The sequence below is a fragment of the Microcaecilia unicolor genome, chromosome 6, assembly GCF_901765095.1.
Source record: "Microcaecilia unicolor chromosome 6, aMicUni1.1, whole genome shotgun sequence".
In the NCBI taxonomy this organism is placed as follows: domain Eukaryota; kingdom Metazoa; phylum Chordata; class Amphibia; order Gymnophiona; family Siphonopidae; genus Microcaecilia; species Microcaecilia unicolor.
This window is the reverse complement of record NC_044036.1, coordinates 206516643-206544574: the sequence shown is the minus strand read 5'-3', so window position 1 is coordinate 206544574 and position 27932 is coordinate 206516643. Positions and strand designations below refer to the sequence as shown.

General features: G+C 42.6%; 1 protein-coding gene across 3 annotated transcripts in view; it reads left to right on the top strand.

The window, feature by feature from the left end:
* Positions 1-27932, top strand: part of KCNT2 (potassium sodium-activated channel subfamily T member 2) — a 1050204-nt gene that overhangs the window by 235829 nt on the left and 786443 nt on the right. For all 3 annotated transcript variants that reach the window (XM_030206382.1, XM_030206381.1, XM_030206379.1), the window contains exon 3: positions 22020-22119. In XM_030206382.1, coding sequence (XP_030062242.1) covers positions 22020-22119 — 100 coding nt within the window. The remainder of the gene's footprint in view (positions 1-22019; positions 22120-27932) is intronic.

The window sequence follows — 27932 nt, the reverse complement described above, 5'->3', positions numbered from 1 at the left end:
GGGAGAGTTAGAATATATTGCACTAAATGAAAAATTAGATATAATATGGTGGAAGGAGGATAACCAGTGGGACACTGTCATACAGGATTACAAATTATATCGTAGTGATAGGGTGGATCGAATTGGAGGAGGGGTAGTATTGTGTATTAACAAGAGCCTTGAATCAAATAGATTGAAAATTCTGCAGGAAACAAAACACTTCTTGGAATCACTGTGGATTGAAATTCCATTTGTAAAGGGGAAAAGGATAGTGATAGGAGTGTACTGCCGTCCGCCTGGCCAGGATGAACAGACAGATGCAGAAATGTTAAAGAAAATTAGGGACGCAAACAAACTGGGCAATGCAATAATAATGGGTGATTTCAATTACCCCGATATTGACTGGGTAAATGTAACATTGGGGCATGCTACGGAGGTAAAATTCCTTGATGAAATCAAGGACAGCTTTATGGAGCAGCTGGTAGAAGAGCCGACGAGAGAAGGAAAAATTCTAGACCTAGTCCTTAGTGGAGCGCATGATCTGGTGCAGGAAGTAATGGTGCTGGGGCCGCTTGATAACAGTGGTCATAATATGATCGGATTTGATATTAGGTTTGAAATAAGTGTACATAGGAAATCAAATATGTTAGCGTTTAACTTTAAAAAAGAAGACTATGATAAAATGAGAAGAACAGTGAAAAAAAAACTTAGAGGAGTGGCTGCGAGGGTCAAAAATTTACATCAGGCATGGATGCTGTTCAAAAACACCATCCTGGAAGCCCAGGCCAAATATATTCCGCGTATTAAAAAGGAGGATGGAAGACTAAACGACAGCTGGCGTGGTTAAAAAGTGAGGTGAAGGAAGTTATCAGAGGTAAAAGAAAATCCTTCAGAAAATGGAAGGAACCGACTGAAAATAATAAGAAAGAGCATAAGGAATGTCAAGTTGAATGCAAAGCGCTGATAAGGAAGGCTAAGAGGGACTTCGAAAAAAAGATTGCGTTGGAGGCAAAAACACATAGTAAAAGTTTTTTTTAGGTATATTAAAAGCAGGAAGGTGGCAAAAGAATTGGTTGGACCGCTAGATTACGGAAGAGTAAAAGGGGCAATCAGGGAAGACAAAGCTGTAGCGGAGAGATTAAATTAATTCTTTGCTTCAGTCTTCACCGAGGAACATTTGGGTGGGATACCGGTGCCGGAAATGGTATTCGAAGCTGACGAGTCGGAGAAACTTATTGAATTCTCTGTAATGGGGCAGTTCTACAAACTGAAGAGTAGCAAATCTCTTGGACCGGTTGGTATTCATCCTAGAGTATTGATGGAACTGAAAAACGAGCTTGCGGAGCTATTGTTAGTAATATGTAATTTATCCTTAAAATTGAGCGTGGTACCGGAAGATTGGAGGGTGGCCAATGTAATGCCGATTTTTAAAAAAGGTTCCAGAAGAGATCTGGGAAATTATAGACCGGTGAGCCTGATGTTGGTGCCGGGCAAAATGGTAGAGACTATTATTAAGAACAAAATTACAGAGCATATTCAAAAGCATGGATTAATGAGACAAAGTCAACATGGATTTAGTGAAGGGAAATTTGCCTCACCAATCTATTACATTTCTTTGTGGATAAAGGTGAGCTGGTTGATATTGTGTATCTGGATTTTCAGAAGGCGTTTGACAAAGTACCTCATGAAAGACTCCAGAGGAAATTGGAGAGTCATGGGATAGGAGGTAGTGTTGTATTGAGGATTAAAAACTGGTTAAACGATTGAAAACAGAGAGTAGGGTTAAATGGTCAGTATTCTCAATGGAGAAGGGTAGTTAGTGGGGTTCCCCAGGGGTCTGTGCTGGGACCACTGCTTTTTAACATATTTATAAATGACCTAGAGATGGGAATAACTAGTGAGGTAATTACATTTGCTGATGACACAAAGTTATTCAAAATCGTTAAATCACGGGAGGATTGTGAAAAATTACAAGAGGACCTTACGAGATTGGGAGACTGGGCATCTAAATGGCAGATGACTTTTAATGTGAGCAAGTGCAAAGTGATGCATGTGGGAAAGAGGAACCCTACTTCATGCAAGGTTTCACGTTAGGAGTCACAGACCAAGAAAGAGATCTAGGTGTTGTCGTTGATGATACGTTGAGACCTTCTGCTCAGTGTGCTGCTGCGGCTAAGAAAGCAGATAGAATGTTAGGTATTATTAGGAAAGGAATGGAAAACAAAAATGAGGATGTTATAATGCGTTTGTATTGCTCCATGGTGCAACCGCACCTTGAATATTGTGTTAAAAAAAGATATAGTGGAATTAGAAAATGTGCAGAGAAGGGCGACGAAAATGATAAAGGGGATGGGACGACTTCCCTATGAGGAAAGGCTATAGCGACTGGGGCTCTTCAGCTTGTAGAAAAGACGGCTGAGGGGAGATATGATAGAGATCTATAAAATAATGAGTGGAGTGGAACGGGTAGACGTGAATCGTTTGTTTACTCTTTCAAAAAATACTAGGACTAGGGAACACACGATGAAGCTACAAGGTAGTAAATTTAATATGAATTGGAGAAAATGTTTCTTCATTCAACGTGTAATAAAACTCTGGAATTCGTTGCCAGATAATGTGGTAAAAGCGGTTAGCTTGGGTTTAAAAATGGTCTGGACGGCGTCGGCTTCCTAAAGGAAAAGTCTATCGACCATTATTAAATTGAGTTGGGGAAATACACTACTTATTTCTGTGATAAGCAGCAGAAAATGTATTGAGCTTTTTGGGACCTTGCCAGGTATTTGTGACCTGGTTTGGCCACTGTTGGAAACAGGATGCTGGGCTTGATGGACCTTTGGTCTGTCCCAGTGTGGCAATACTTATGTACTTATTTACATAACATTGATACATATTTGATCCCATTTGGAATTTGTAAGAGATTTTTGAGATGAATATAACATTCTGGAGGAGACATAAGGCAATAGTAAATCTGTCAAACATGATGGACCAACCCCATACAAAGTATACTGAACTAGTCATAAAATTTTGAACTTCACCCTATTGCTAACCAATGGAATTCTCTTAGCAAGGGAGTCACATGATCTCTTTGGAGAGTTCTCTCATCAAGCAGCATTGTGACACCCTTAAGTCCCTCTTCAGACCCACTTCCAACCTGCCCTCCTTCCCCATCCAGGAGGTATCAGAGTGGAGGATAAAGGAGAATGTATTACTTTCATAGGTATAGAGATCCTCCTCCTTCTTTTTTCTCCGGTTTCAGCAGACAGCACAGAGCCTAGATGGACCATCGTGGATTGCAGCCAAATCCAGGGATGGGTTATTGACTGCCTCCACAAGAACACTGACACAGTTCCAGTATCTATTCCAGATGGCCTCTTGTAACTCCAGACAGGTGGATTCTCAAAATTGTCTGTATAGGATACCACCTTCAATGGGCATACCAGTATCCAAATTGCCAGCCAAGAGTATCAACATTAAGTACTCAACATCAAGAAATATTTACAGAGAAATTCTCTTCCCCTTTATGGGATAATGTGGTTGCAGTCATTCCACCATGGCAGAGAGGGCAGGGATTTTATTCCAAGTTTTTCACAATCACAAAGAAAATGGGAGGTTATCACCCAATTGTAGACCTAAGGGCCATGAATGAATATCTCATAAAACAAAGGTTCAAGGTGGTTTCCTAGGTTTCCTTATCCCACCCCTAGAAAAAGTGAACTGGCTATGTTCTCTGAATCTAAGGATGTTTACACTCAAATTCAAATGCATCCAGGCCACAGGAAGTATCTGCGATTTGTCATAGGTAAACAGCATTACTAGTACTGCATACTGCCATTTAGCCTCACATCATTGCCTTGAGCGTTCACAAAATGTTTACAGGTTGTCGCAACATATCTATGCAGATGTGGAGTGGAAGTGTTTCCCTATTTGGATAATTCGCTGGTCAAGCAAAGGCCTCTGGAAGAGGCAGAAAGATCTGTTTGCTCAACCATTTTGACATAAATTACTAGGTTTGTCTTAAATTACCCCAAGAATCATTTAGATCCAGCACAGAAATTTATTTGGGCAAGATGGCGACCGAGTAGGAAGTGTTTGAAGCTGCTCCTCCACCCACCTCTACTTCGCTGTGTCTGTTCTTTTTTTCTTCAATTCTTTAGGCCAAAAAGAAGGGGTAAACAGAAGGTTTTCCCCGCTCCCTCTGTTAGACCTGAGGGGTCAGATGGACTGCTTCACCACCCGAGGTGAATTAACTGGGCAGACTTCGCTGCAGGGAGAAGCAGCGAGAGGTGAACCGCTCTCCCCGCTTGAAGGGGATATTTCATTAAGCCCAGACGTGCAGCCTTGCAAGATGGATACCCCAGATTGCTAGGACCCGGTGAGGGGTCGACTGACCTTGGTGCAGGGGCAGCATCAGGCAATGGATTGCCGAGTACAGCAACACAGGACGGCGTTGCTGGGAGTTCCACCGGCGATTGTTAAACAGAGATAGAGGAGGTGGTGGCTGTGGGCAGTGGAAGAGCCCAAGGAGAGACCCAGCCTCAATTTACTGCTTTGGCGATGAAAAAAACAGAAAAAATTACGTTGCAGACCATATGGGACGCTCTGGTGAGTTTAGAGAACATTTTTCTCAGAAAATTACCTCGATGTTGATGGTTCCTCAGGTACTCCCTGGCAAAGTTGTGGAATTGGAAAAGCAAATCTAACAATCTAAGCTTTGAACAGACAATTAAATCTGATACTGATAAAATTAGAGAAGGGCAAATGACATGAATTAAAGAAAATTTACTCCTACAATGAAAAATGGAAAACTTAGAAAACCAGCAAAGAATGAAAACATTATGATTCAGAAATTTTCCAAAAGTGCCAGCTGTGGCCCCCTTAATAACTTTTAAGAGACAATTTAAGTCGCGCTATATAGAATCCAGGGGGAAACATCTAAAAACATCTAGGAAATGAACATTTTTGGAACAATAAAATGTTTTTCAGCTTCGAAAATAGCCATGTTCTCCCCTTGATTTTCAGCAAAATGTCCAAAATCTTATTTAAATGTCATATCGAAAATGCCCCTGCGTATGAGGTAAACTTGAGAACAGCAAATTAAAACCTAATAATAGGACTACCATGAAACAGTGATATAATATGATGTCAGCATAATACTAATGAAACAATAAGTGCACATTAGAACAATCAAATAATATAGATATGATACTGATGCTTTTCTACAGTACAGCTTACCATGTATCCAAGGGGCCAACTGCAGATATATAGATGGGACAAGATGGGAAGAGTGGTTTTGTAAATTTGGTTGCTGCATAGTCATACTCATTATCAATACCTGATTAAACCTGCAATCCAACAATGTTGCAAACTGATAATATTTTAATCGTTATCAGTCTTAAAGTGTCTTCTCCTCCTTCTCTGAGATACACTTATTGCATATATGAATGTGATATACTATACAATATTCATACTTGTTCTTGATCTGTATTTCCTATTCTCAGTTCACTGACTGTAGAAGCCTGTGTGAATGGGCTTTGGTCTAACTTCCAAACCACTAAGGGGTCCTTTTACTAAGGTGCGCTGAAAAATGGCCTGTGGTAGTGTAGATGTGTGTTTTAGGTGCACACAGAATTATTTTTCAGCTTACCTACAAAAAATGTTTTTTTTTCATTTTTGCCGAAAATGGATGTGCAGCAAAATGGAAATTGCCGCTTGTTCATTTTGGGTCTGAGACCTTACTGCCAGCCATTGACCTAGCGGTAAAGTCTCATGCAGTAACTGGGCGGTAATGACCTATGCGCTTCAAATGTCACTTGTCACGCGTCCGATACGCATGTCCGAAAATAAAAATTATTTTTTGGATGCACATATCAGATACACGCCAAAAATGAAATTATTGCAAGAGCCGGGTGGTAACTCCATTGTGGCGTGCGTCGGGCACACGTAGACGCTTACATGGCTTAGTAAAAGGGCCCCTAAAGTGGTCATCAAACTCCATTCCAGCCCATCCAAACCTGTCTTTCCATTATCGGGACACAGAGCACAAAAGTCTGCCCAGCACAGGCTTTACTTCTCAACTACCTGAATTGTCATCTAAGCACTGCTAAGTTTTGTTTTGATTTCATCATCTTACCATATAAAGATCCCTTGTGTTTATGCCACACATTTTTGAGTTTGATCGCTGTTTTTGTCTCCACAACCACTCTTATATATTTTTAGCCCAGCAAAGCAGGAAAATAAATGTGTATTTTAATACTTAACTAAAAGTAACAGTAAAAAGTAAAGGGAAGAACACATTACAAAATGTATTTAAGTGAAAGTAAAAATGTTATTGCCTAATATAATACTTTTTGAGTAAAAAGTAAAAGTACCTGTATGTTATATTGGTTTAAATTTTCTTGAAAACTCAATAAAAATGATTTAAAAAAAAAGTAAAAGTACCACCACTGAATGTAACTATTGTTATCATTTTTATCCCAACAACACTATTGCTCTACAATTCAATCCACTTTGCTTTTAGTAAAACAAATTTTTGAAAATGACGGTCACTCGTGTGAGTTCACTTCTGAGTCATTAATCTAGCACAGTTAAAAAAAAAAAAATCAACAACTGCACTAGCAGAAAGTGAATTGTTCAGTCTGATAAAAAGTTTCTTCAAATTAGGCCAGGTTGCAATATTACTGATGTCTTCTGACTGGGTCTACAAGTTATGATCAAGGGAATCTCTGAAACACTTTACTTCCATATAGCAAAGAGTACTTTTTCATCATTATTGTTATTATCATCCGCATGAACAGTAGTGCTGTCTAATTCAACACTTGCACCTTCATCTTTTTTCTTCATTATCGTCGTCATGCTGTCCAATTACAAAAAAGGCTTCACAAAGTTGGTGTCATTGTCTGTTATTGTTCTAACAATTTTTCATCTGATGGCAAACTCTGAATATCTTTGAGAATTGATACAAGAAGGTCAAATGTGTAGGAGAGCTTCAGTCTTAAGGCCAGACAAGCAGACTTCCTTCCTAAAGACTCTTATCAATCCAGTTGTCAGTTACCCCAATGTAAAATTTCCCATGGGATGACGAGAAGTCTGTTGTGATAGAGACATATGTCTGTTCACCAAGAATTGCTACCACTTCAGCTTCATCTCCACTTTAAAGTGACCCAACTCATCACAGTTCTGTTTGGCTGCAGGCCAGTAACCAGTTCAACAAACACAAGCAACTCCGCTGTTCTTATAGGTTACTAGTGGAACCATGCCCATTTCCTCAACAATGAAACGGGCCCTAGGAAGGCTCTCATGTAAGCTTTTTTTTTCTCTCCCCTCCCCTCCCTTCCATGTCCAGCGATTCTCCTCTTCCCTGCCCTCCCATCCATGTCCCACGATTCTCTCCTCTACTCTCCCTCCCATCCCATCCATGTCCATCCATTCTCCTCTCACCTGCCTTGCCCTCCCCTTCCCCTCCCCTTCCCTCGATGTCCCACGATTCTCTCCTCCCCTCGATTTGTACCTGGACATTCTCTGGCTGGCTGGCTGGCTTCTGTTCCATTCGTAACATCCCTCCTGACGTCAGCTCGCCTCCAGCATTCCCTTCCTTCTCATTGTTCCACCCTCTGACGTCATTACGTTTTGACGCAAGGACGGGACAGTGAGAGTGAATGGATTGCTGGAGGCTGGCTGACATCAGGAGATGTTACGAACCCAGACAGCCAGCCAGCCATGGGACGTTGGAGGTGCAAATTATTATATAGGATATTCACTAAACAGCAAAATTTAAGATGAGATTATCCGATTGTGTGACAAGGTTTGCAATAGCAAAATCCTTTTCCCAGTTTTGCTGTTTCATTTAGCTTACTGAGGAATCATTACTTACATCTCCCTTCCACTTTTACTTTTTACTTTTAACTGCAAGCATCAGATGTAACTGAGTAAAAGTGGGCAAAATTGTTACTTCAGTAAAAGTAACAAATGTTATCCTGTACTTCTTTATAAGTAAAAGTAACAAAAGTTTTACTTAAGTACAGTTCCTAGTTACATTTACTTAATTACTGTAAAACACTGTTTTCAAAACATAGAAACATAAACATATTAATTTGGCCATGCTTTTCTGCTTGTAAACCAGTATTCATGGTACGGTACCTGTGGGGAAAACATCTCAGAAAAACAGATTCCAAAATTGACTGTATGCTGGCGATGTTAGATCCACCAGGTTGTGTGGAAAGAGGTTTGTGATTTTCTGCAGAATATAAATAGTGGGAGTCAGATGTCTAACATTCAGGAACTGCATTTCTTACAGTGTGAGAAAACATATCTCTCCTGCCAGAGACAGCACCCATTAAATCCTGGGCTATAAAGATGTAATGGGGTCTGGATGTAGTTCTGTCCATAACGATTTTGCTATTCTTGCCTGTTGGTTTATTGATGGTTACCTGCTAAGGATTTTATTGCATTGTTTTTGCCCTTTGTAAGAATGAAATATAACCTCTTTCTCATTCTCTAAACCAATTACATCTGTTAAAAATTGAAGTCAAAAGGTGCAAATGACAGGGTAACAGTGGTCAGATACCAATCTGATTTTTCACTCATAACAGTTTAAGATTAGTTGGAGATTGTTAGAAGAAATAAAAATGTATTCTACCCTTAGAAAACTATTAAATTCAAAAATATTGATACATTTGTAATGGATTAAATTTAAATTATGCTGAGTGTGATCATATAGAACACAAAAGAGCAGTACTTGGTCAGACCAAGTGTCCATCTAGCATAGTGTCTTGCCTCTAACTGGCCAAACTAGGTCACATTTACCCATCAAGATACCAAAGAGAAAATCCATTCATTATTGTTCACACCTAGATCTACTGTATGTTTTATAGACATTTCCACAAAAATCATCCGCCTGATATTCAAAGTGATTTAAGTGAGCAGGAGAGGCTCCGGTCTGCTTAAATTGCTCCTGGATGCCCAACCACCGATATTCTTCGACACTTAACTGAGCAATGCCACTGAATATTGACTGTGACCAGCCATTTAAAAAAAAAAATGGGTAGGTCAGGGACAGTACAAGGGATGGCGTTGGGGAGGAGCCAGCAGTTATGCCAGGGCCCAGCTTTGAACATTACCAGTATGCACCCTGTATAGAATACTACTACTACTACTACTATTTAGCATTTCTATAGCGCTACAAGGCTTACGCAGCGCTGCACTGCTTAGCGCTATTCTTTTGTCGTCAATTTTGTAGGTGCCATTTACAGAATTCAGTCCCATTTTTCCAAGGGCTTAGAGCAAATTCTATAAAAGCACTAACTTAGAGTATATCAATATCAACGTGCCTAAATTTAGGCATGCCCATTAATGCCAAATCTATATCTGACATAAAATAGGTGCACATAACTTACAATATCCTGTTATGCATGTAAATGTTAGCCAGTCCATGCTCCTTCCCAGTGAATATATCCCTTGAATTTATGTGCTATGGCATTTGTGCATGTAAATTATAGAGTACTGCTGAGGGTTCTAGTAGCACTCAGATATGTAAGTATACATTCACTCATGTAACTGCTAATATTCTATAAATTTAAGCATGCAAATGGCACTTAAATTTAGGCAATATGTTATAGAAATAGAGGATTATTTATTTTATTTATTAGGATTTATTTACTACCTCTTTGAAGGAATTCACTCAAGGCGGTATAGACAAAGTTATAACAGGGAGCCTAAAATTACGTGCCTGAGTGCCTACTTTCCCGTATAGAATACTAGCCAAAGTGGGTATATTCGTTGCTTAACATTTAGATGTGAGAACTTATGCCAGCCATAGAGCTGGTGTGTTAGTGCCAGTGGTAGCCCTACCATTATGCTATCTGAGACAGAGCCTCAGGCGGCACTCGTTTGTAGCGGCATCAACTACCATGTTCGCCGTGCTCTGGTATCGCCTCCTGCCCTTCCTTCCCCAAATTTACCTTCTTTTCTTGCTTTCCAAATGTAAAGGCAGCAGCGTTTCCCTTGCACTGTCCTGCCATTGACCCCTTCTCTCTTAGGCCCGCTTCTCTGACATACTTCTTGTTTCCTTGGAGCTCCATTAAAAGACAGGGCAGAATCTAATGCACACGCACACACCCACACCCACGCGTGCGCAAGCCACACATACAATTTATTCTTTTAAAAAGTCATTAAATCAGGCTGCTTAGCAAAGATGCTGAACTTGAGTTCTGTTTGGCCAGAGGGTTTTTTTTTTTTTTGCCTTTAGAGGCATATTATTTTTCTTCTTATGCCTAAACGGAAGGGGAAGTTGTGGACTCCCTCCAGCTTGCTACCAAGACCCCATCTGCGGCAGAGATTCAGCAGTTCATCTGTCAGAATGCTAACTTGGGCATACCCATGATGCAGGCCATGAGGACAAGTCCAGATTTGGGGAACAAAGTCTCGCTCAACCCAGTATGCCCAGTTTCACCTCTGGCACTCTGAGCCATGGCAAAGTCAGACATGTTTCCATCGGCTGGAATTCTACCAACTGCTGCAGCTTCTGTTGGAGGGCTGGCTTTGTCCCATAGCTTGGGAGATGTTACACCAGCAGTTGGGGTGACCACCACAGTTTCTTCCGAAGGTGCTTTGGAGGATCCAGGGAAGAGGTTTGCTGTTCCTTCCCTGGTGAAGCCAACGGTTGTGACAGTTGACTCCATTTGGACTGCTTTGGAGTTGCTGTATAAGGTTTGTGCGTTGTTTGCCTGCTATTGGGGAGCATACCATCAACATCCAGAACTTAAGGAGACAGTGAATTCTACTGGTGGGAAAATGGAGGAGTTTTCTGCTCATTTGCAGCAGGTAAAGCAATCCCAGGCTATAGTTTTAGAAGATAAATTGTTTTCTCAAAGGAAGTTGGAAAACTTTGAGAACTACACTAAGCAATTGAACAGTTGTTTATTAAATTTTCTCCAGCTATTTATATCAGCGCCTACACAATTATTTTATGAATATCTGTATTTAAAAATATACCAAAGAAGGATTCCCTCCACTGTATAGGATTTATTATCTTTCTAACTCAAGGAAATAATCTACTACAGAAAGAGAAACATATGGACCTGACTGGTATTGTTGAAAAATATACAGAAGAGGTGATTGTAAGGACTACCTTACTAGTGACCTTTGTATTGCACCATGACAAAGATACTTTAATGAGACTTTAAAACTAAAAATTTGAATTTTCTGGAAAGTTTCAATATTTTCTGATTTGGCTAGAACTACACAGTTCAGGAAGAAGCAGTTTCTTAGCCTTAGACAATGTGTTATTGCCTTGGGAGCTAAATTCCAATTGAGAGAGCCTTGCAAATGTGTCATTTTGCTTGATAATCACATATATATTTTCTATGAATCTTCCCAATTGCAGTTTTTCTAAGAAGGAAAAGGTTCTGCAGGTAATGAAGAATGAGTCACCACTTAAACTGTGCCATTTGATTGCCGCATGGCAACCATTTAGTGACAACCAATCTGGAACAACCGCCGGCCCACCACAGCCGCCCCAGTGTGCAACATTTCTGGTGCTGCTAGAATTTTAAAAATGTTATCACCAAAGGGGGTTACCCGGTGGTTACCACTGGGTTAGCGAGGGGGAACATTACTGCCACCTCAATGGGTGGCGGTAAGTGTTCCCCTCAAATGGCTGCATGGCAAGTTGAATTTACCACACGGTCATTTCTTTTTTCCACATTTTACCCACTGCAGTAAAAAGGGACATAAGTACATAACTATTGCCATACTGGGACAGACCAAAGGCCCATCAAACCCAGCACCCTATTTCCAACAGTGGCCAATTCAGGTTACAAATACCTGCGAGATCCCTAAAAAGTACAAAACATTTTATACTGCTTATCCCAGAAATAGGGGATTTTCCCCAAGTCCAATTTAATAATGGTCTATGGACTTTTCCTTTAGGAAGCCGTCCAAACTTTTTTATACTCTGCTAAGCTAACCGCCTTTACCACATTCTCTGGCAACGAATTCCAGAGTTTAATTACATATTGAGTGAAGAAACATTTTCTCCGATTTGTTTTAAATTTACTACTTTGTAGCTTCATCGCATGCCCCCTAGTCCTAGTATTTTTGGGAAGAGTAAACAAGTGATTCATATCTACCCGTTCCACTCCACTCATTATTTTATAGACCTCTATAATATCTCCCCTCAGCCATCTTTTCTCCAAGCTGATGAGCCCTAGCCACTTTAGCCTTTCCTCATAGGGATGTTGTCCCATGCCCTTTATCATTTTCATCGCCCTTCTCTGTACCTTTTCTAATTCCACTATATGTTTTTTGAGATGCGGTGACCAGAATTGAACACAATAGTCGAGGTGCGGTCGCACCATGGAGTAATACAAAGGCATTATAATGACCTCATCTTTGTTTTCCTTTCCTTTCTTAATAATACCTAACATTCTATTTGCTTTCTTAGCCGCCACAGCACACTGAGCAGAAGGTTTCAACTTATTATCAACGATGACACCTAGATCCCTTTCTTGGTCAGTGACTCCTAACGCGGAAACTTGCATGATGTAGCTATAATTTGGGTTCCTCTTTCCCACATGCATCACTTTGCACTTGCTCACATTAAACGTCATCTGCCATTTAGACGCCCCGGTCTCCCAGTCTTGTAAGTTCCTCTTGTAATTTTTCACAATCCTCTCGCGATTTAACGACTTTGAATAACTTTGTGTCATCAGGAAATTTAATTACCTCACTAGTTACCCCCATCTCTAGGTCATATATAAATATGTTAAAAAGCAGCTGCACATCACAGACCCCTTGGGAACCCCACTAACTACTCTTCTCCATTGAGAATACTGACCATTTAACCCTACTCTTTGTTTTCTATCTTTTAACCAGTTTTTAATTCACAATTGGACAGTACCTTCTAGCCCATGACTCTCCAGTTTCCTCTGGAGTCTTTCATGACGTACTTTGTCAAATACCTTCTGAAAATCCAGATACTGATCTACTATTGCCTCTGTTGCAACCTCACTATCAGGATACCCTACCTTCCCTGTTTTGGTGATATCTTTGAAAGATACCTAATCCCGAGCCATGTGCTTTTGAGCAACTGTCAGCCTTTCCCCCAGTTTCTAGTTTAAAAGCTGCTTTATCTCCTTTTTAAATGTTGATGCCGGCAGCCTGGTCCCACCCTGGTTAAGGTGGAGCCCTTCCTCAGATTGTTGCCCAGTTCCTAACAAATCTTAAACCCTCCTCCCTGTACCATCGTCTCATCCACACATTAAGACTCCGGAACTCTGCCTGTCTCTTGGGCCCTGCACGTGGAACGGGGTTCAGAAAATGCTACCCTAGAGGTTCTGGATTTGAGCTTTCTACCTAAGAGCCTAAATTTGGCTTCCAGAACCTCTCTCCCACATTTTCCTATGTCATTGATACCCACATGTACCAAGACAGCTGGCTCCTCCCCATTACTATTTAAAATCCTATCTAGGTGACGCATGAGGTCCGCTACCTTCGCACCAGGCAGGCAAGTCACCAGGCGATCCTCACGTCTACCAGTCACCCAGCTATCTATATGCCTAATGATTGAATCACCAACTACAACAGCTGTCCTAACCCTTCCCTCCTGGGCAGCACTTGGAGACATATCCTCGGTGCAAGAAGATAGTACACCCCCCTGGTGGGCAGGTCCTGGTACTTCACCAGGGTGATGCTTTTCTTCTAGGGGACCTCCCTCTTCCAAGGTAGCCCAGGGGCTACCAGACTTGAGATGGGACTTCTCTACAACATCTCTGTAGGTCTCCTCTATGTACCTCTCTGTCTCTCTCAGCTCCACCAAGTCTGCTACTTTAGCCTCAAGAGAACGGACCTGTTCTCTGAGAGCTAGGAGCTCTTTGCATCGGGCACACACACATATAACCGCTCACCAACTGGGAGATAATCATACATGTGACACTCAATGCAAAAGACTGGATATCACCCCCTCTCACTGCTGGACTGCTGACTCCATCTTAGTATTTTTGAGTTTTTCAGTAACTTAATATTTGCTAAATTATTACAGATATTAGCCTAATATAAAAATGACTTTTAGTTTATATGGTATAGTGTGTGATTTATTTAGTGTTTCCTTCTTAGATGGTAATGAAATGTATTTAAAACTCTGTAAGAGCATTCCTTTCTTGTTATCCTAATTACAATAACTGACTATAAATGAAGAGTTGTCCTAGGGTGGGCGAGAGTTGGGGAGGTGGGTGAGAAGACTAAACTAACTAAATAAATCCTAATAAATAAATAAACTAGATCCTGCAGTGCCTGCTAGAGGCTATGTGTTAATGCAGTGGTTCAAACTCCAAGTTTTAAAACTAAGGGAAAAAGACTATGGCGATTAGTTGATAAAATTTGCTTTTTTATATTTATATTCTGCCTATCATTAACCTCCTTTAAACCCCAATCTTTACATTCTCAAAGTACAAAGCAAAATAGTGTTCACTTACCAGAGAAATGTCCTCTTCTCTCAGGAATTTTCAGAAATTAAGTTCAGAGGGACCTTTCCTCTTTATATAGTTTTGAATCTAAGGGGCCTTTTTTAAACAGACTCTTTCAAGCAACTCAGCAACCTATGCAAATATTCTACTTCCCCACACCTTAATTAACACCTAATTGAGGTCACTGGACATGCTACCTCTCCAGCAACCAAAGAACAGAAAATAACTATCTTTTAGAACAAGAGTTTTTGACTGTTAAGTTTCTACCTCTAGAGAAAATTTCAGTTTAAAACTGTGGGAAAAGGGTTGTACACTATTGGGCTCATTTTCAAAAGAGAACGACGCCCATCTTTTGACATAAATCAGAAGATGGGCATCCTTCTCACAGGGTTGTGCAAATCGGTATAATCGAAAGCTGATTTTGGACGTCCCCAACTGTTTTCCGTCTCAGGGACGGCCAAAGTTCAAGGGGCATATTGGAGGCGTAGCGAAGGCGGGACTTGGGCGTGCCTAACACTAGGACGTCCTTGACCCATAATTGAAAGAAACAAGGATGTCCCTGACGAACACTTGGACGACTTTACCTGGTTGTGTTTTTCTTACGACCAAGGCACAAAAAGGTGTCCGAAATGACCAGACGACCACCGGAGAGAATCGGGGATGACCTCCTGTTACTCCCAGTGGTCTCTAACCCCCTCCCACCCTCAAAAATCATCTTTAAAAATATTGATTGCCAGACTCTATGCCAGCCTCAGATGTCATACTCAGGTCCATCACAGCAGTATGCAGGTCTCTGGAGCAGTTTTAGTGGGTGCAGTGCACTTCAGGCAGGCAGACCCAGGCCTATCCCCCCCCCTACCTGTTACGTTTGTGGAGGAAACAGGGAGCCCTCCAAAACCCACCAGAAAACCACTGTATCCACATCTTCACCCTTCACCCATAAGGGCTATGGTAGTGGTGTACAGTTGGGGGTAGTGGGTTTTGGGGGGGTTTAGGGGGCTCAGCACACAAGGTAAGGGAGCTATGTACCTGGGAGCAATTTATGAAGTCCACTGCAGTGCCCCCTAGGGTGCCCGGTTGGTGTCCTGGCATGTTAGAGAGACCAGTGCACTACAAATGCTGGCTCCTCCCATGACCAAATGGGTGGACCAGATGGACGTCCTTGGTTTCCATTATAGCCAAAAATCTGAAACGACCAAGTCTAGGGACGACCATCTCTAAAGGATGACCAAATGTCAGGATTTGGACATCCCTGACGGTATTATCGAAACACAAGATGGACATGCATCTTGTTTTGAAAATACGGGTTTCCCTGCCCCTGGATGGGGACGTTTTGCGAGGACATCCAAATCGAAACGAGGACGCCCCTTTTGATTATGCCCCTCCACAGCAACTAGTTAATAATGCTTGCTTTTCTCTCTCTCTCTCTCTCTCTTTATTCCCCCCTTAATACTAAACAAGGTCTTGCTTGCTTTTCCCTCTCTCTCTCTCTCTTTTTATTCCCCTTTAATACAAAACTAGATCCTGCAGTGCCTGTTAGAGGCTATCTATCTGTTAATGCTGTGGTAGAAAGTTAAAGTTTTAAAACTAAGGGGAAAAGACTATGGAGATTAGTTGATAAAATTTGCTTTTTATATTTATTTTCCTCCTTTAAACCCCAATCTTTAAGTTCCCAAAGCACTCTACACACAGGAAAAACTGTGTGTAGAGTTCCCTTTTACCGCAGCTTAGTAAAATAAGCCCTCAACTTGCTAGTTTCTTTTGATGAATTTTGTTTGATTCTCTTCCTTGAGTATTTTGGAATTATTGTCCCTCCTTTTGGGAACTATATATTAAAGTCTGTATTTTTATTTTCCTAGCTTACATTTATTTCTCTTAAGATTTTTGTATGACTCTTTATTCAATTCAAAATGTTCTTTGATGTAATAATTTGAAAATGCAAATTTAAAAAATCATACATCTATGTGACTCTCTCATTTTCAAAGCGCTTAGAGTTACAAAGTTCCATAGTAAGTCTAAGTGATTTGAAAATATGCCTCAACTTTGTTGAAATAGGATGACTAGAACGGCACTGAAAGTTTATGGTGTGGTCATACTATGGGTTAATACAGAAGTCTTATGATATTCTCCAATGTATTTCCTATTGCTTTCCAAATAATTGCTAACACTCTGGGGGTTCTTTTACTAGTCGTGGTAAAAAGTGACGCGTTAGTGTAGGCATGTGTTTTGGGCGTGTTCCAGGCCAGTTTTTAATACGTCTTAAAAAAGGGTACTTTTTTAAATGGGACGGGAATAGGGCATGCGGTAAAACTGAAACCAGTGCACACCTAAAACTGTCTTGAGCCCTGAACGCGTCTCATTGTTCTGTCAGTAAGGGCTCAGGTGCTATATGTGCGGTGACCATTCAGCAAGCGTCAACTGTTAATTACCACCGGAAAGGCTGCATATGGGAGGAAATAAATAAATAAATCATCTAAGTGTTATGGGTGTACGGCAAATCTGAGATTACCACCAAGGGGGCGTGGTAGCCTGACGGTAGTCTCATTTTGGCGTGCACTGCACACACATAGAGCCTAACGCACCTTTATAAAAGGGCCCCTCTATTTTCTCTTTTGAATGCCATACCGTCTAAGCTGAGGATTTCAATGTATATTTCACAATATTCCAAGATTCTTTTCCTGAGTGATGACTCTTTCAACTCCTCACAATCTGCTTACATTTTATCAACTTTGGATAAAATGGTGTCATCTACAAATTTAATTTTCTAACTTAACAATCCCTTTTTGCAAATCATTTATGAATATGTTAAAAAGCACTGGTTTCACCACAAATCCATGGGGCACCCCACTATTTATCTTTTGCCAACCATTTAGTCTTATTCTATTTCTACTACTTTAACGTTACAATAAGACTGGAGTTGGCTTGCACAGAATTGGAAACAGGTAAATGAATATTTTTTCAATAAAACAAGGGAACAAAGAGATAGCTGGAAAGTATTTAATTGCTAAATATATTGCAGTTCTCAAGTATCACCTTTATTTGATGTACCACTAAAATAGAAAATATCTAAGCATTTTAAATGTATGATTTAAAAAAAAAAAAAGCATAAAAGAGTGGATATAAACAAAACAGAGATTTCCACAACAGTGGGTGTACAATTGTTTCAAAACATTTAAGTCTACAAAACCAGCTTTCTAAAACTATATCGTGCATTCAGGAGGACATTTGGATTTGCACATATTGTTTTCAGTATGGCTCTTATTTTCGAAGCAACCCATATCAAAATGGCATTGTCTGGAGAGGCCCAGACATCTAAATGCCATTTCAATGCAGAGGTCTTTCAGATGTGGAGAAGCTGAGTACATCCAGATGGCAAAGGGGCATGGGGAGGGAGGGGAGAGGGAGTGTTCAGGGGGGAGGGGGGGAAATTACAATATAGGCTTGCATTCTGTATTTCACATATAGAATTCACATCTGCACTGGGAAAACTTAGCATTGGAATTTACTCCTGCTTTGAAGTCGGTCTAAGTCCTTGCTGTAGGGGTAGCTGTAAATCCTGACATGCCTGGTCTCAGCAATGCACATGAAAGCCCAGACCCTCGATATCATCCCCCCTTGCCAGCAACACCCCTCTGGAGGCCCCTACATAAGGGCATAAGCCCAGCATATGGTAGCCTTTCCAGATTCACAATCCCCAGGACCCAAGGCCCATCACAATGACCCTTGGGCTACAAGCCCCCCCAACCCTCAGCCTTAACCTAGTGCCTGGGCTTAACGGGTGTCTCTGTTATCTATGGGGTGGGAGTGATGCCCACTCACTCTCGCCTTGTGGCTGCTGGGACTTAAATATGGTCCACTGAGATCTCTAGAAGTAAAATTGTGGTATTACTGTTACAGGGCAGACTTCTGTTCTCCTTTAGGTTCTTTCGAGTATATCTCTGTCAGACAGACTATAGAGGAGGTCAAAGGTTATTACATAAACTTTATTCAAGTAAGTAAATCATAAACCATACATTACCGCTTGAGTTGACAACATCTCCATCAGTGGCTGGGGAGGCTTGGATTGCAGCCAGGCAGAGAGTCTCAGCGGGCACAAAGGGCCTGGGTAACACGTCTGCTCCCATTCTGAAAACCTCCGCTTGGCCACCCTTAGCTCCCAGCTTTTATACTTACCAATAAACCTGATTTCATTCAATTGAATATGGCTGAGGTGTAGTTAAGGAGTGACGGTTTCTTAATGCATCCCCAGGAACTGGCCAGGTTTCCAGAGATTCATGTGAAACATCATCCCTAGCCCTGAGCATGTTGTCATTCCATTTAGTACAAATTACTTCATTTAATATGATGATGCTATCAATTCCTGTCCTGAGAATCCATTACTTTCAAGAGAGCATTAAATATCCACATGGGAGCCCTTTATGTACTTCCAAGAGAGCATTAGCTATGGTATCATTACTTCATTATGTACTTTCAAGAAACATTAAATATGATATCGACTTAGGCAGAACTCAATGTTAAGCACAAACATTTCCATTACAGCTTGCATATTTGGAGTAAAGCCAGGGGACTTGATTGGAAGGTAGGGGTTGGAGAGGTTTGTGGCTCATGGGCCATTTTGGCAGGTCTTATGCCCCAAGGGATGGGGTGAGTCTAGGACAGGCAATCATGGGTTGGGCTCGTGGTGGATGGGGGTGTATTTTCTGCTGGGAGGGGGGATCTGAGTTTTCATGCCGGGAGGTTGTGTGATGTCAGTGGAGGGGGAACTAGCATCAGAGTGGATACAGGATTGGGGGGGGGGGGGGAGAGTAGGCCATCAATGCTGGGATGGGGAGCAGTGATTTCAGAAAGCTGCTCCAACATCTATGTGTTGGTGGGGAGTTCAGTTCCCCCCCCCCCCCCCCCCCCATGTCTGAGGGAGTGAGTGGTATATTGCTGGGTTCTCATAAGATCACTCTATCACTGTTGCTTACAGTGAGCCACCTTAGGTGGAGTTAACCTGTTGTCAAGGAGGCAGGACTCAGGCAGGGAGAAGGATAAATGCCCCAGAGCAGAACAGATCAAGGAGGCCCCCAAGTGACAGAATCCTCTTAGGGTTTTCCCATTGGTTGCAGTACCTGGTGAGAGCCAGGGGAAGAGGAGCAGCCCTCAGTAGACTTTGATACCCTATGTTTGCCAGAAGCAGAGCAGAGGCTTCAGTGAGGTAAGACAAGTTTCCTTAGAACCTTAAGTTAAGAGAGTGAGGGTCAACTAAAAATATGAAGCTGTGTCACAGACAGACTACAGCAATCTTAGAATTAAGGAGAAGTGACTGTGTATTGAACCTATGAAAGCCATGTCCAGCACTGGCTGCAGGGACCCTGAAGCAAGAGGGAAAAGTAGCATACACTGTAAAGCTCCAAGTGATTGGTTAGAGTATCCAGCCTGCGATGAAAACAGACTTGGGAAAATCCTTATTTTTAAAGTAAATAAAGCTGTTTTATTTGCAACACATTTGTGTGTGGCTGTAATCCAGAGAGTTCCAACCCTAGCCTGCAGAACCACACTGCCACACCAACTTTCTAAAATTGCTGTTCCTTCTGGATATGGATGGGCTTGAATGTGTAGCTCTACTTCTATCTTACAAGGAGCTTTACATTTGGTAGAATCTCCTATAAAATAGTACGTGAATTCCACACATCCTGACTTGGATATCTGAATTGTACTCTACCTGTCCTTTCTAAAGTGCTGCTGCTCTGTGTTTGTCATTTTTAGCCCATGTACATTCAGCAAATTTTCAAAGGGAAAGCATGTGCTTCGTTTTCTTAGAAATTAGCGGCCAGGTACAGTAACATATTTTCTAAAAGCATTTGTGTACTTTACACCTATTAGTGGAGGTGAAGGCAGAAAAACAGCCTACAAGGAGTAGTTTTACAAAGGGTTGATTTTTAAATATTTTTTTTTATATAGAGCCTTTTTTAAAACATAGGAAAGAGCTTTTTATAAAACTGAACAACCAAATACATGAATAAAACTTCACGCAATTAAAGTATTCACCTATCTTATATGATCTGCACATAGGCATTCCTCGGGGTATCAACAGGGTGGAGTAGAGGCTGAATTGCAATGCATCTGTGTATTTTATAAGTTAGACCTATACATGCATAGAGTACATACACAAATGTGCATCTTCTTTGGAAAGGATTTAAATTTCTGCATCAGGATTTGTGCATTATTGGAGCTGGATCTAGGACATTATCCTGCTTATTTTCGAAGGAGAATCGGGAGATGGCTGGCCATCTCCTAAACCCCGCCAAATCGGTATAATCAAAAGCTGATTTTGGCCGGCTTCAACTGCTTTCCGTCGTAGGGCTGGCCAAAGTTCAAGGGGGCATGTCGGCAGGGTACGAGAGGCGGGACAGGGGTGTGGTTAGGAGATGGCCGGCTTCGGCCGATAATGGAAAAAAGAAGGCTGGCTCAGATGAGCACTTGGCCAGCTTCACTTGGTCCATTTATTTTTAGTACAAAGTCTCAAAAAAGTGCCCCAACTGATCAGATGACCACCGGAGGGAATTGGGGATCACCTCCCTTACTCCCCCCTCCCACCCAAAAAAGAAATTGTAAACATTTTTGTGCCAGCCTCTATGCCAGCCTCAAATGTCATATCCAGCTCCATCACAGCACTATGCAGGTCCCTGGAGCAGGTTTTAGTGGGTACTGCAGTGCACTTCAGGCAGGCGGACCCAGGCCCATCCCCCCCTACCTGTTACACTTGTGGTGGTAAATGGGAGCCCTCCAAAACTCACCTGAAACCCACTGTACCCACATGTAGGTGCCCCCCGTTACCCTTTTAATGGCTATGGTAGTGTTGTACAGTTGTGGGGAGTGGGTTTGGGGGGTTTTAGGGGGCTCAGCACCCAAGGTAAGGGACCTATGTACTTGGGATCAATTGATGACGTGCACTGCAGTACCCCCTAGGGTGCCTGGTTGGTGTGCTGGCATGTGAGGGGGACCACTGCACTATAAATGCTGGCTCCTCCCATGACCAAAGGACTTGCATTTGGCCGGGTTTGAGATGGCCGGCCTCGGTTTCCATGATCGGCAAAAACTGAGGCCGGCCATCTCTAAGTCCGGCGACCTCAACATTTAGGTTGACCTAAATGTTGAGATTTGGCTGGCCCCGACCGTATTATCGTAATGAAAGATGGCCGCCCATCTTTTTCGATAATACGGTTGGCTCCGCCACTTCCCGGGGCCGCCCCTGGAGATGGGTGCCCTTATAGATGGGCGCCCCTGTTCGGTTATGGTCCTTCATATTGCCTTTATAAAATAGACTTAAAGGGCCTGATTTTATGAAAGGATGACATATGGGGTCAATTTACTAAAGCTTAGCATGTGCTAATTCCATTAGCATGCCGTAAATACTGAGAAGCCCATAGGTATTTAATGGATTTGTTATTTTGTGTACCAACGGAATTAGCATGCTGTAATCCTTAGTAAAAGGGCCGCTATGTGAATAGTCCCAAAAGCACCTATTTTACTAACAAAGAGATTTTAAACTGATATAGTCTAGAATGATGGTTTCCCCTTTCTTTTATTTTACAGGCCTCCGAATACGATTGTTCAATTTTTCCATGAAATTATTAAGCTGCTTACTGTATATAATTCGAGTACTATTAGATGATCCAACACAGCACAAAGGATGGTAATGTATATTGAATCATAAGCATGGCTATCTAATTTTTTTAAATATTTATTTATTTAATATAGCCTTCACTATCTCAAATTCCTATATGGGTTTCAATTAAAACATACATAAAATCTATTTAAAAACCCCAACATAATGAATATGACAAAGAAAAAAAATGTAAAACATTACCCTATGTAGATCATTTAGGTGGTTTTTAAAGCTGCATTAACCATGTACTGTGGGAATTAGTGTGCACTGTGAAAAAAGAAAAAGGAAAAAAAGGGGGAATGACCAACTGAATTCCAACACAAGGGTAACTGATTTAATAGCAACCAAACAATTAAAACTCTGCTACAGAACTAGGCCCTGTTTACTAAGCAGCGTTAAAGGCACGTTAACATTTTTAACGTGCATTAACAATGTACGTGCCTACAATTTCCCTATAGGCGCCTACATCGTCAGCACACTTGCTAAGTGTAGGCGCACTAAAAACACTAACGCACGTTAGTGAACTGGGCCCTATAAGTCTTGACAGTATATCAATAAATTTCCTTATTGATAGTTTTTCACTAGACTTTGATTCGAAGCAATCCTGCATTTCGGCGCAAGGAACGCCTGCTTCAGGAGTCACAAGCAGTTCAGTCTAGTTGATAATATACGAATATCATCAATGCAAAGATACCAGTCAATAATTCCAAGCATAAAGGTACAACTATAGTACCATCAGGAGAGACGTAGTACATCCAAAACATAGGACTATGTCAAGTCGAAGTCTTGTGAAACATTATCAATAAGAAAATGTACTGATATACCATCAATAAGGAAGAGTGTATAGCTCTGTTGCACAGTTTTAATTGTTTGGCTACTATAAGATCAGTTACCCTTGTGTTGGAATTCAATTAGTCATTCCCTCTTTTTTTTCTTTTTTCCCAGTTACTGTGTGTAGGGTATCTTCTTTTTGTGCACGCGGCAGTTAACATAGCACATTAACTGCTAGTGCATGCTAATTCCCATGTTAAATGGATAGAGCCAAGTTCTATAAATGGTGCCCAAAGGGTACCTTTTACAAAGGCATGCTAGCGTTTTTAGTGAATGCTAAAAATTAGCATGCGCTAAAGGCTAGGATGCCCATTATATTCCGACGGGCATCTTAGTATTTAACACACATGAATTTTTAGTGTGTGCTAAAAATGCCAGTGCGCCATTGTAAAAGACCCCCAGAGTTAGGTGCTGTTATGATCTGTGCTGATAGTATTCTGGAAAGGATGCTCTGCACAGAGTGCCCTTTACAAAATACAAATTTACTGTGCATTTCACATCTAACTTTGGTTATGAACACTTGTCAAAAGCTTGTGTAAATGCTGGCGCCCAACTAATACACAAAAAACAGCAAAAGTGACTCAAATAATACAAAGATGATATCAACGTTTATTGTCAAAAACCAAGACTTGACATAGCCGTATTTCGGCCTATCTGGCCTGCCTCAGGAGTCTATATAGAAAATTTTAAACATAGAATGGGACAGCATAGTCAAACCAAAAAAATGTACAAAGTGATACAATCATTAGAACAAATAATCTGTAAAATGACAAATAAAACATACATTCACGTAAAATATCCTATATAATAATTCTCACCTCCAGCTTTCTAATGTGCCTGGGACCGTGGCTCCCTCGGAGGTGGTCTGCTAGGCAGCTTAGAATGCACTGATGTCAGTGATGTCACTGACAGCTGATGCCAAGGCAAGGGGAGGAGTAGGGAAACATGCGGAGCGTGTTTCCCTACTCCTCCCCCTGCCTGGGAAACAGCTGTCAGTGCCCCCCCCCCTCGGCGCAACACCCAAGCCCCTGCCCTGCAAAACCAATCAGCTCTCAGTGCCCTCCCCCCTCGGTGCAACACCCAAGCCCCTACCCCCCCTCGACGCATCACCCAAGACCCTCCCCCTGGCGCATCACCAAAGCCCCTACCCCCCCCCCTCTCGGGCACATCAACTCCCTCGCCACCTGCAGCCGCCAATACTATCGCTGTCCGGCCGCTGCTGCTTCTCCTGTGGAGCAGCAGCGGCCAGTACAAAAAGAAAAAAGCCAAAAAAAGATTTTTAACCTGAAACGCGGTTCCGTAGACAGCCATCTGGCATTGGCTGTCGTCACTGCAGCTGCTTCTCCTCTCCCCTCCACGTCACTGCCCCTGCAGGAAGACCCCGGAGGAGCGCAGCGACATCAGAGGGGAGAGGAGGAGCGGCTGCAGAGATGACAGCCAATGCCAGGTGGCTGTCTACGGAGCCGTGTTTCAGGTTTAAAATCTTTTTTTGGCTTTTTCCTTTTTCTACTGGCCGCTGCTGCTCAACAGGAGACACAGCAGCGGCCGGACAGCGTTAGTATTGGCGGCTGCGGGTGGCGAAGGGGTTGATGTGCCCGAGGGGGGGGTAGGGGCTTGGGTGATGCGTTGAGGGGGGAGGGGAGGGTCGCTGGACATGGGTGGCTGGAGGGGGCAGGGGGAGGGGAGGGTCACTGGACATGGATGGCTGCAGGGGGAGAGGAGGGTCGCTGGACATGGATGGCTGCGGGGGGGGGCAGGGAAGAGGGAGGTGGGGAGGGGATCCTGAGACTAGATGGGTGGCTGCAGGGGAGGGCAGGGGAGACAGAAGGGACGCTGCAGGGGGGGGCAGGGGGAGAGGAGGGTCGCTGGACATGGGTGGCTGCAGGGGGGGGGCAGGGGAGAGAGGTGGGTCGCTGGACATGGGTGGCTACAAGGGGGGCAAGGGGAAAGGAGAGGAGGATCGTTGGACATGGGTGGCTGCAGGGGGGCAGGGAGAGGAGGGTCGCTTGACATGGGTAGCTGCAGGGGGAGAGGAGGGTTGCTGGACATGGGTGGCTGCAGGGGGGGCAGGGGGAGAGGAGAGTCGCTGGACATGGGTGGCTGCAGGGGGAGCAGGGGAGAGAGGAGGGCTGCTGCACATGCGTGGCTGCAGGGGCAGAGGAGGGTTGGTGGGGAGGGGGTCCTGAGACCAGATGGGTGGCTGCAGGGGGGCAGGGGAGACAGGGGGGACGCTGCGGGGGGGGGGGATTACCTTGCTAGCGCCCGTTTCATTGCCTACCGAAACGGGCCTTTTAATCTAGTAATATATATAAACATCAAAAGTGAATATGAACCTTGAAATCCAGCCAAAATATAAGGACTGTTACACCAAGTTGTTATAGTGTTAAATCAATGTATTCTAGCACAAATTTTAAGTAAAAAATCTAAGGACCAAAATGTGTGAAATATATTGGAGACCACATGTAAAAAATGTAAAAAAGACCAACAGAAATATAGGTTCTATTGCGCAACACTCTCAAAATGTCAAAACAAATTGTTCTAATAATAAGTGATGAACCTAAAAGCCCAGATTGTATATAATAAACATGTACCTCCTGGAGTTGTCTGTGTAAGCTCAAAGGAATGCTGCTGTTTGATGTACTATAGGATGCTATCAGTGGAGAAGCACATACAAATAATATTTTAAAAATATAGCTCTGTGTGACAAAAGATGGTAGCCTCATAGAAAAGTGTGTGACAGTGCACAGAAAAGCAATTATTCTTTTCTAAACATGTGTCTCACTAAGAAATGTGAACACAGCTGATGACCTTCAAAGAGACTATCAGGCTCATTTTCGAAAGAGATGGACGTCCATCTTTCGACATAAATGGGAACATGGATGTCCATCTCCCAGAGACGTCCAAATCGGTATAATTGAAACCCGATTTTGGACGTCTCCAACTGCAGTCCGTCGCAAGGACATCCAAATTTCAAGGGGGCATGTCGGAGGCGTAGCGAAGGCGGGACTTGGGCATGCCTAACACTTGGACGTCTTTGAGTCATAATCGAAAAAAGCAGGGACGTCCTAAAGTAAAACTTGGACGTTTTCACCCGGACATATTTTTTTTTACGAATAAGGCACAAAAAGGTGCCCGAAATGACCAGATGACCACCAGAGGGAATTGGGGATGACCTCCCGCTATTCCCCCAGTGGTCACTAACCCCCTCCCACCCTCAAAAAACATCTTTAAAAATATTTTGTGCCAGCCTCTATGCCAGCCTCAGGTTCATGACTGCGCATGCAGGTCCCTGGAGCAGTTTTAGTGGGTGTAGTGCACTTCAGACAGGCGGATCCAGGCCCATACCTCCTGTACCTGTAACGTTTGTGGAGGAAACAGCAAGCCCTCCAAAACCCACCACAAACCCACTGTACCCACATCTAGGTGTCCCCTTCACCCGTAAGGGCTATGGTAGTGGTGTACAGTTGTGGGTAGTGGGTTTGGGGGGGGTTGGGGAGCTCAGCACATACGGTAAGGGAGCTATGTACCTGGAAGCAATTTATGAAGTCCACTGCAGTGCCCCCTAGGCTGCCCGGTTGGTGTCCTGGCATGTCAAGGGGACCAGTGCACTACAAATGCTGGCTTCTCCCACGTCCAAAGGCTTGCAATTGGTCGTTTCTGAGGTGGATGTCTTTGGTTTCCATTATTGCTGGAAATCAGAAACGACCAAGTCTAGGGACGACCATCTCTAAGGACGACCAAATCCAAGGACGTCCTTGGTATTTTTGAAATGAAATATGGACATCCATCTTTTTTCGAAAATACGGTTTTCCCCACCCCCAGATTTGGACGTTTTACAAAGACATCCAAATCCCGACTTGGACGTTTCTTTTGAAAATGCCCCTCTGTGCGTATAACAAGAAACTAGTTGAATAGTCTACTCAAAACATAGTAATACAATCAAGGATAAACCGTGTAGTGCTAACTCTTGATAAAAAAGATGCCAAAATGCCAGCATGAATCCTATGAAAAATAAATAAGAACATTGTGTACAAAGTCGGTTTCTTCTTCCATTTTCTGAAGGATTTTCTTTTAGCTCTAATAGCTTCCTTCACCTCACTATTTAAGGCTGTCGTTTGGTCTTCCGTCCTCCTTTTTTAATACTTGGAGTATATTTGGCCTGGGCTTCCAGGATGGTGTTTTTGAACAGCATCCACGCCTGATGTAAATTTTTGACCCTCACAGTCGCTCCTCTACGTTTTCTTTTCACCGTTCTTCTGATTTTATCATAGTCTCCTTTTTTAAAGTTAAACGCTAACGTATTTGATTTCCTATCGTATACTTACTTCAAAGCTAATATCAAATCCGATCATATTATGATCACTGTTATCAAGCGGCCCCAGAACCATTACCCCCCGCACCAGATTATGCGCCCCACTAAAGACTAGGTCTAGATTTTTTCCTTCTCTCGACGGTTCCTGTACCAGCTGCTCCATAAAGGTGTCCTTGGTTTCATCAAGGAATTTTACCTCCCTAGCGTGTCCCAATGTTAATATCGGGGTAATTGAAATCACCCATTATCATTGCGTTGCCCAGTTTGTTTGCGTCCCTAATTTCCTTTAACATTTCTGCATCTGTCTGTTCATCCTGGCCAGGCGGACGGTAGTACACTCCTATCATTATCCGTTTCCCCTTTACACATGGAATTTCAATCCACAGTGATTCCAAGAAGTGTTTTGTTTCCTGCAGAATTTTCAATCTATTTGATTCAAGGCTCTCATTAATATACAATGCTACCCCTCCAACAATTCGATCCACCCTATCACTACGATATAATTTGTACCCCGGTATGAGAGTGTCCCACTGGTTATCCTCCTTCCACCAGGTCTCAGAGATGCGTATTATATCTAATTTTTCACTAGACTTGGTCGTTTCTGATTTTCGGTGATAATGGAAACCAAGGACGTCCATCTCAGAAATGACCAAATGCAAGCCATTTGGTCGTGGGAGGAGCCAGCATTTGTGGTGCA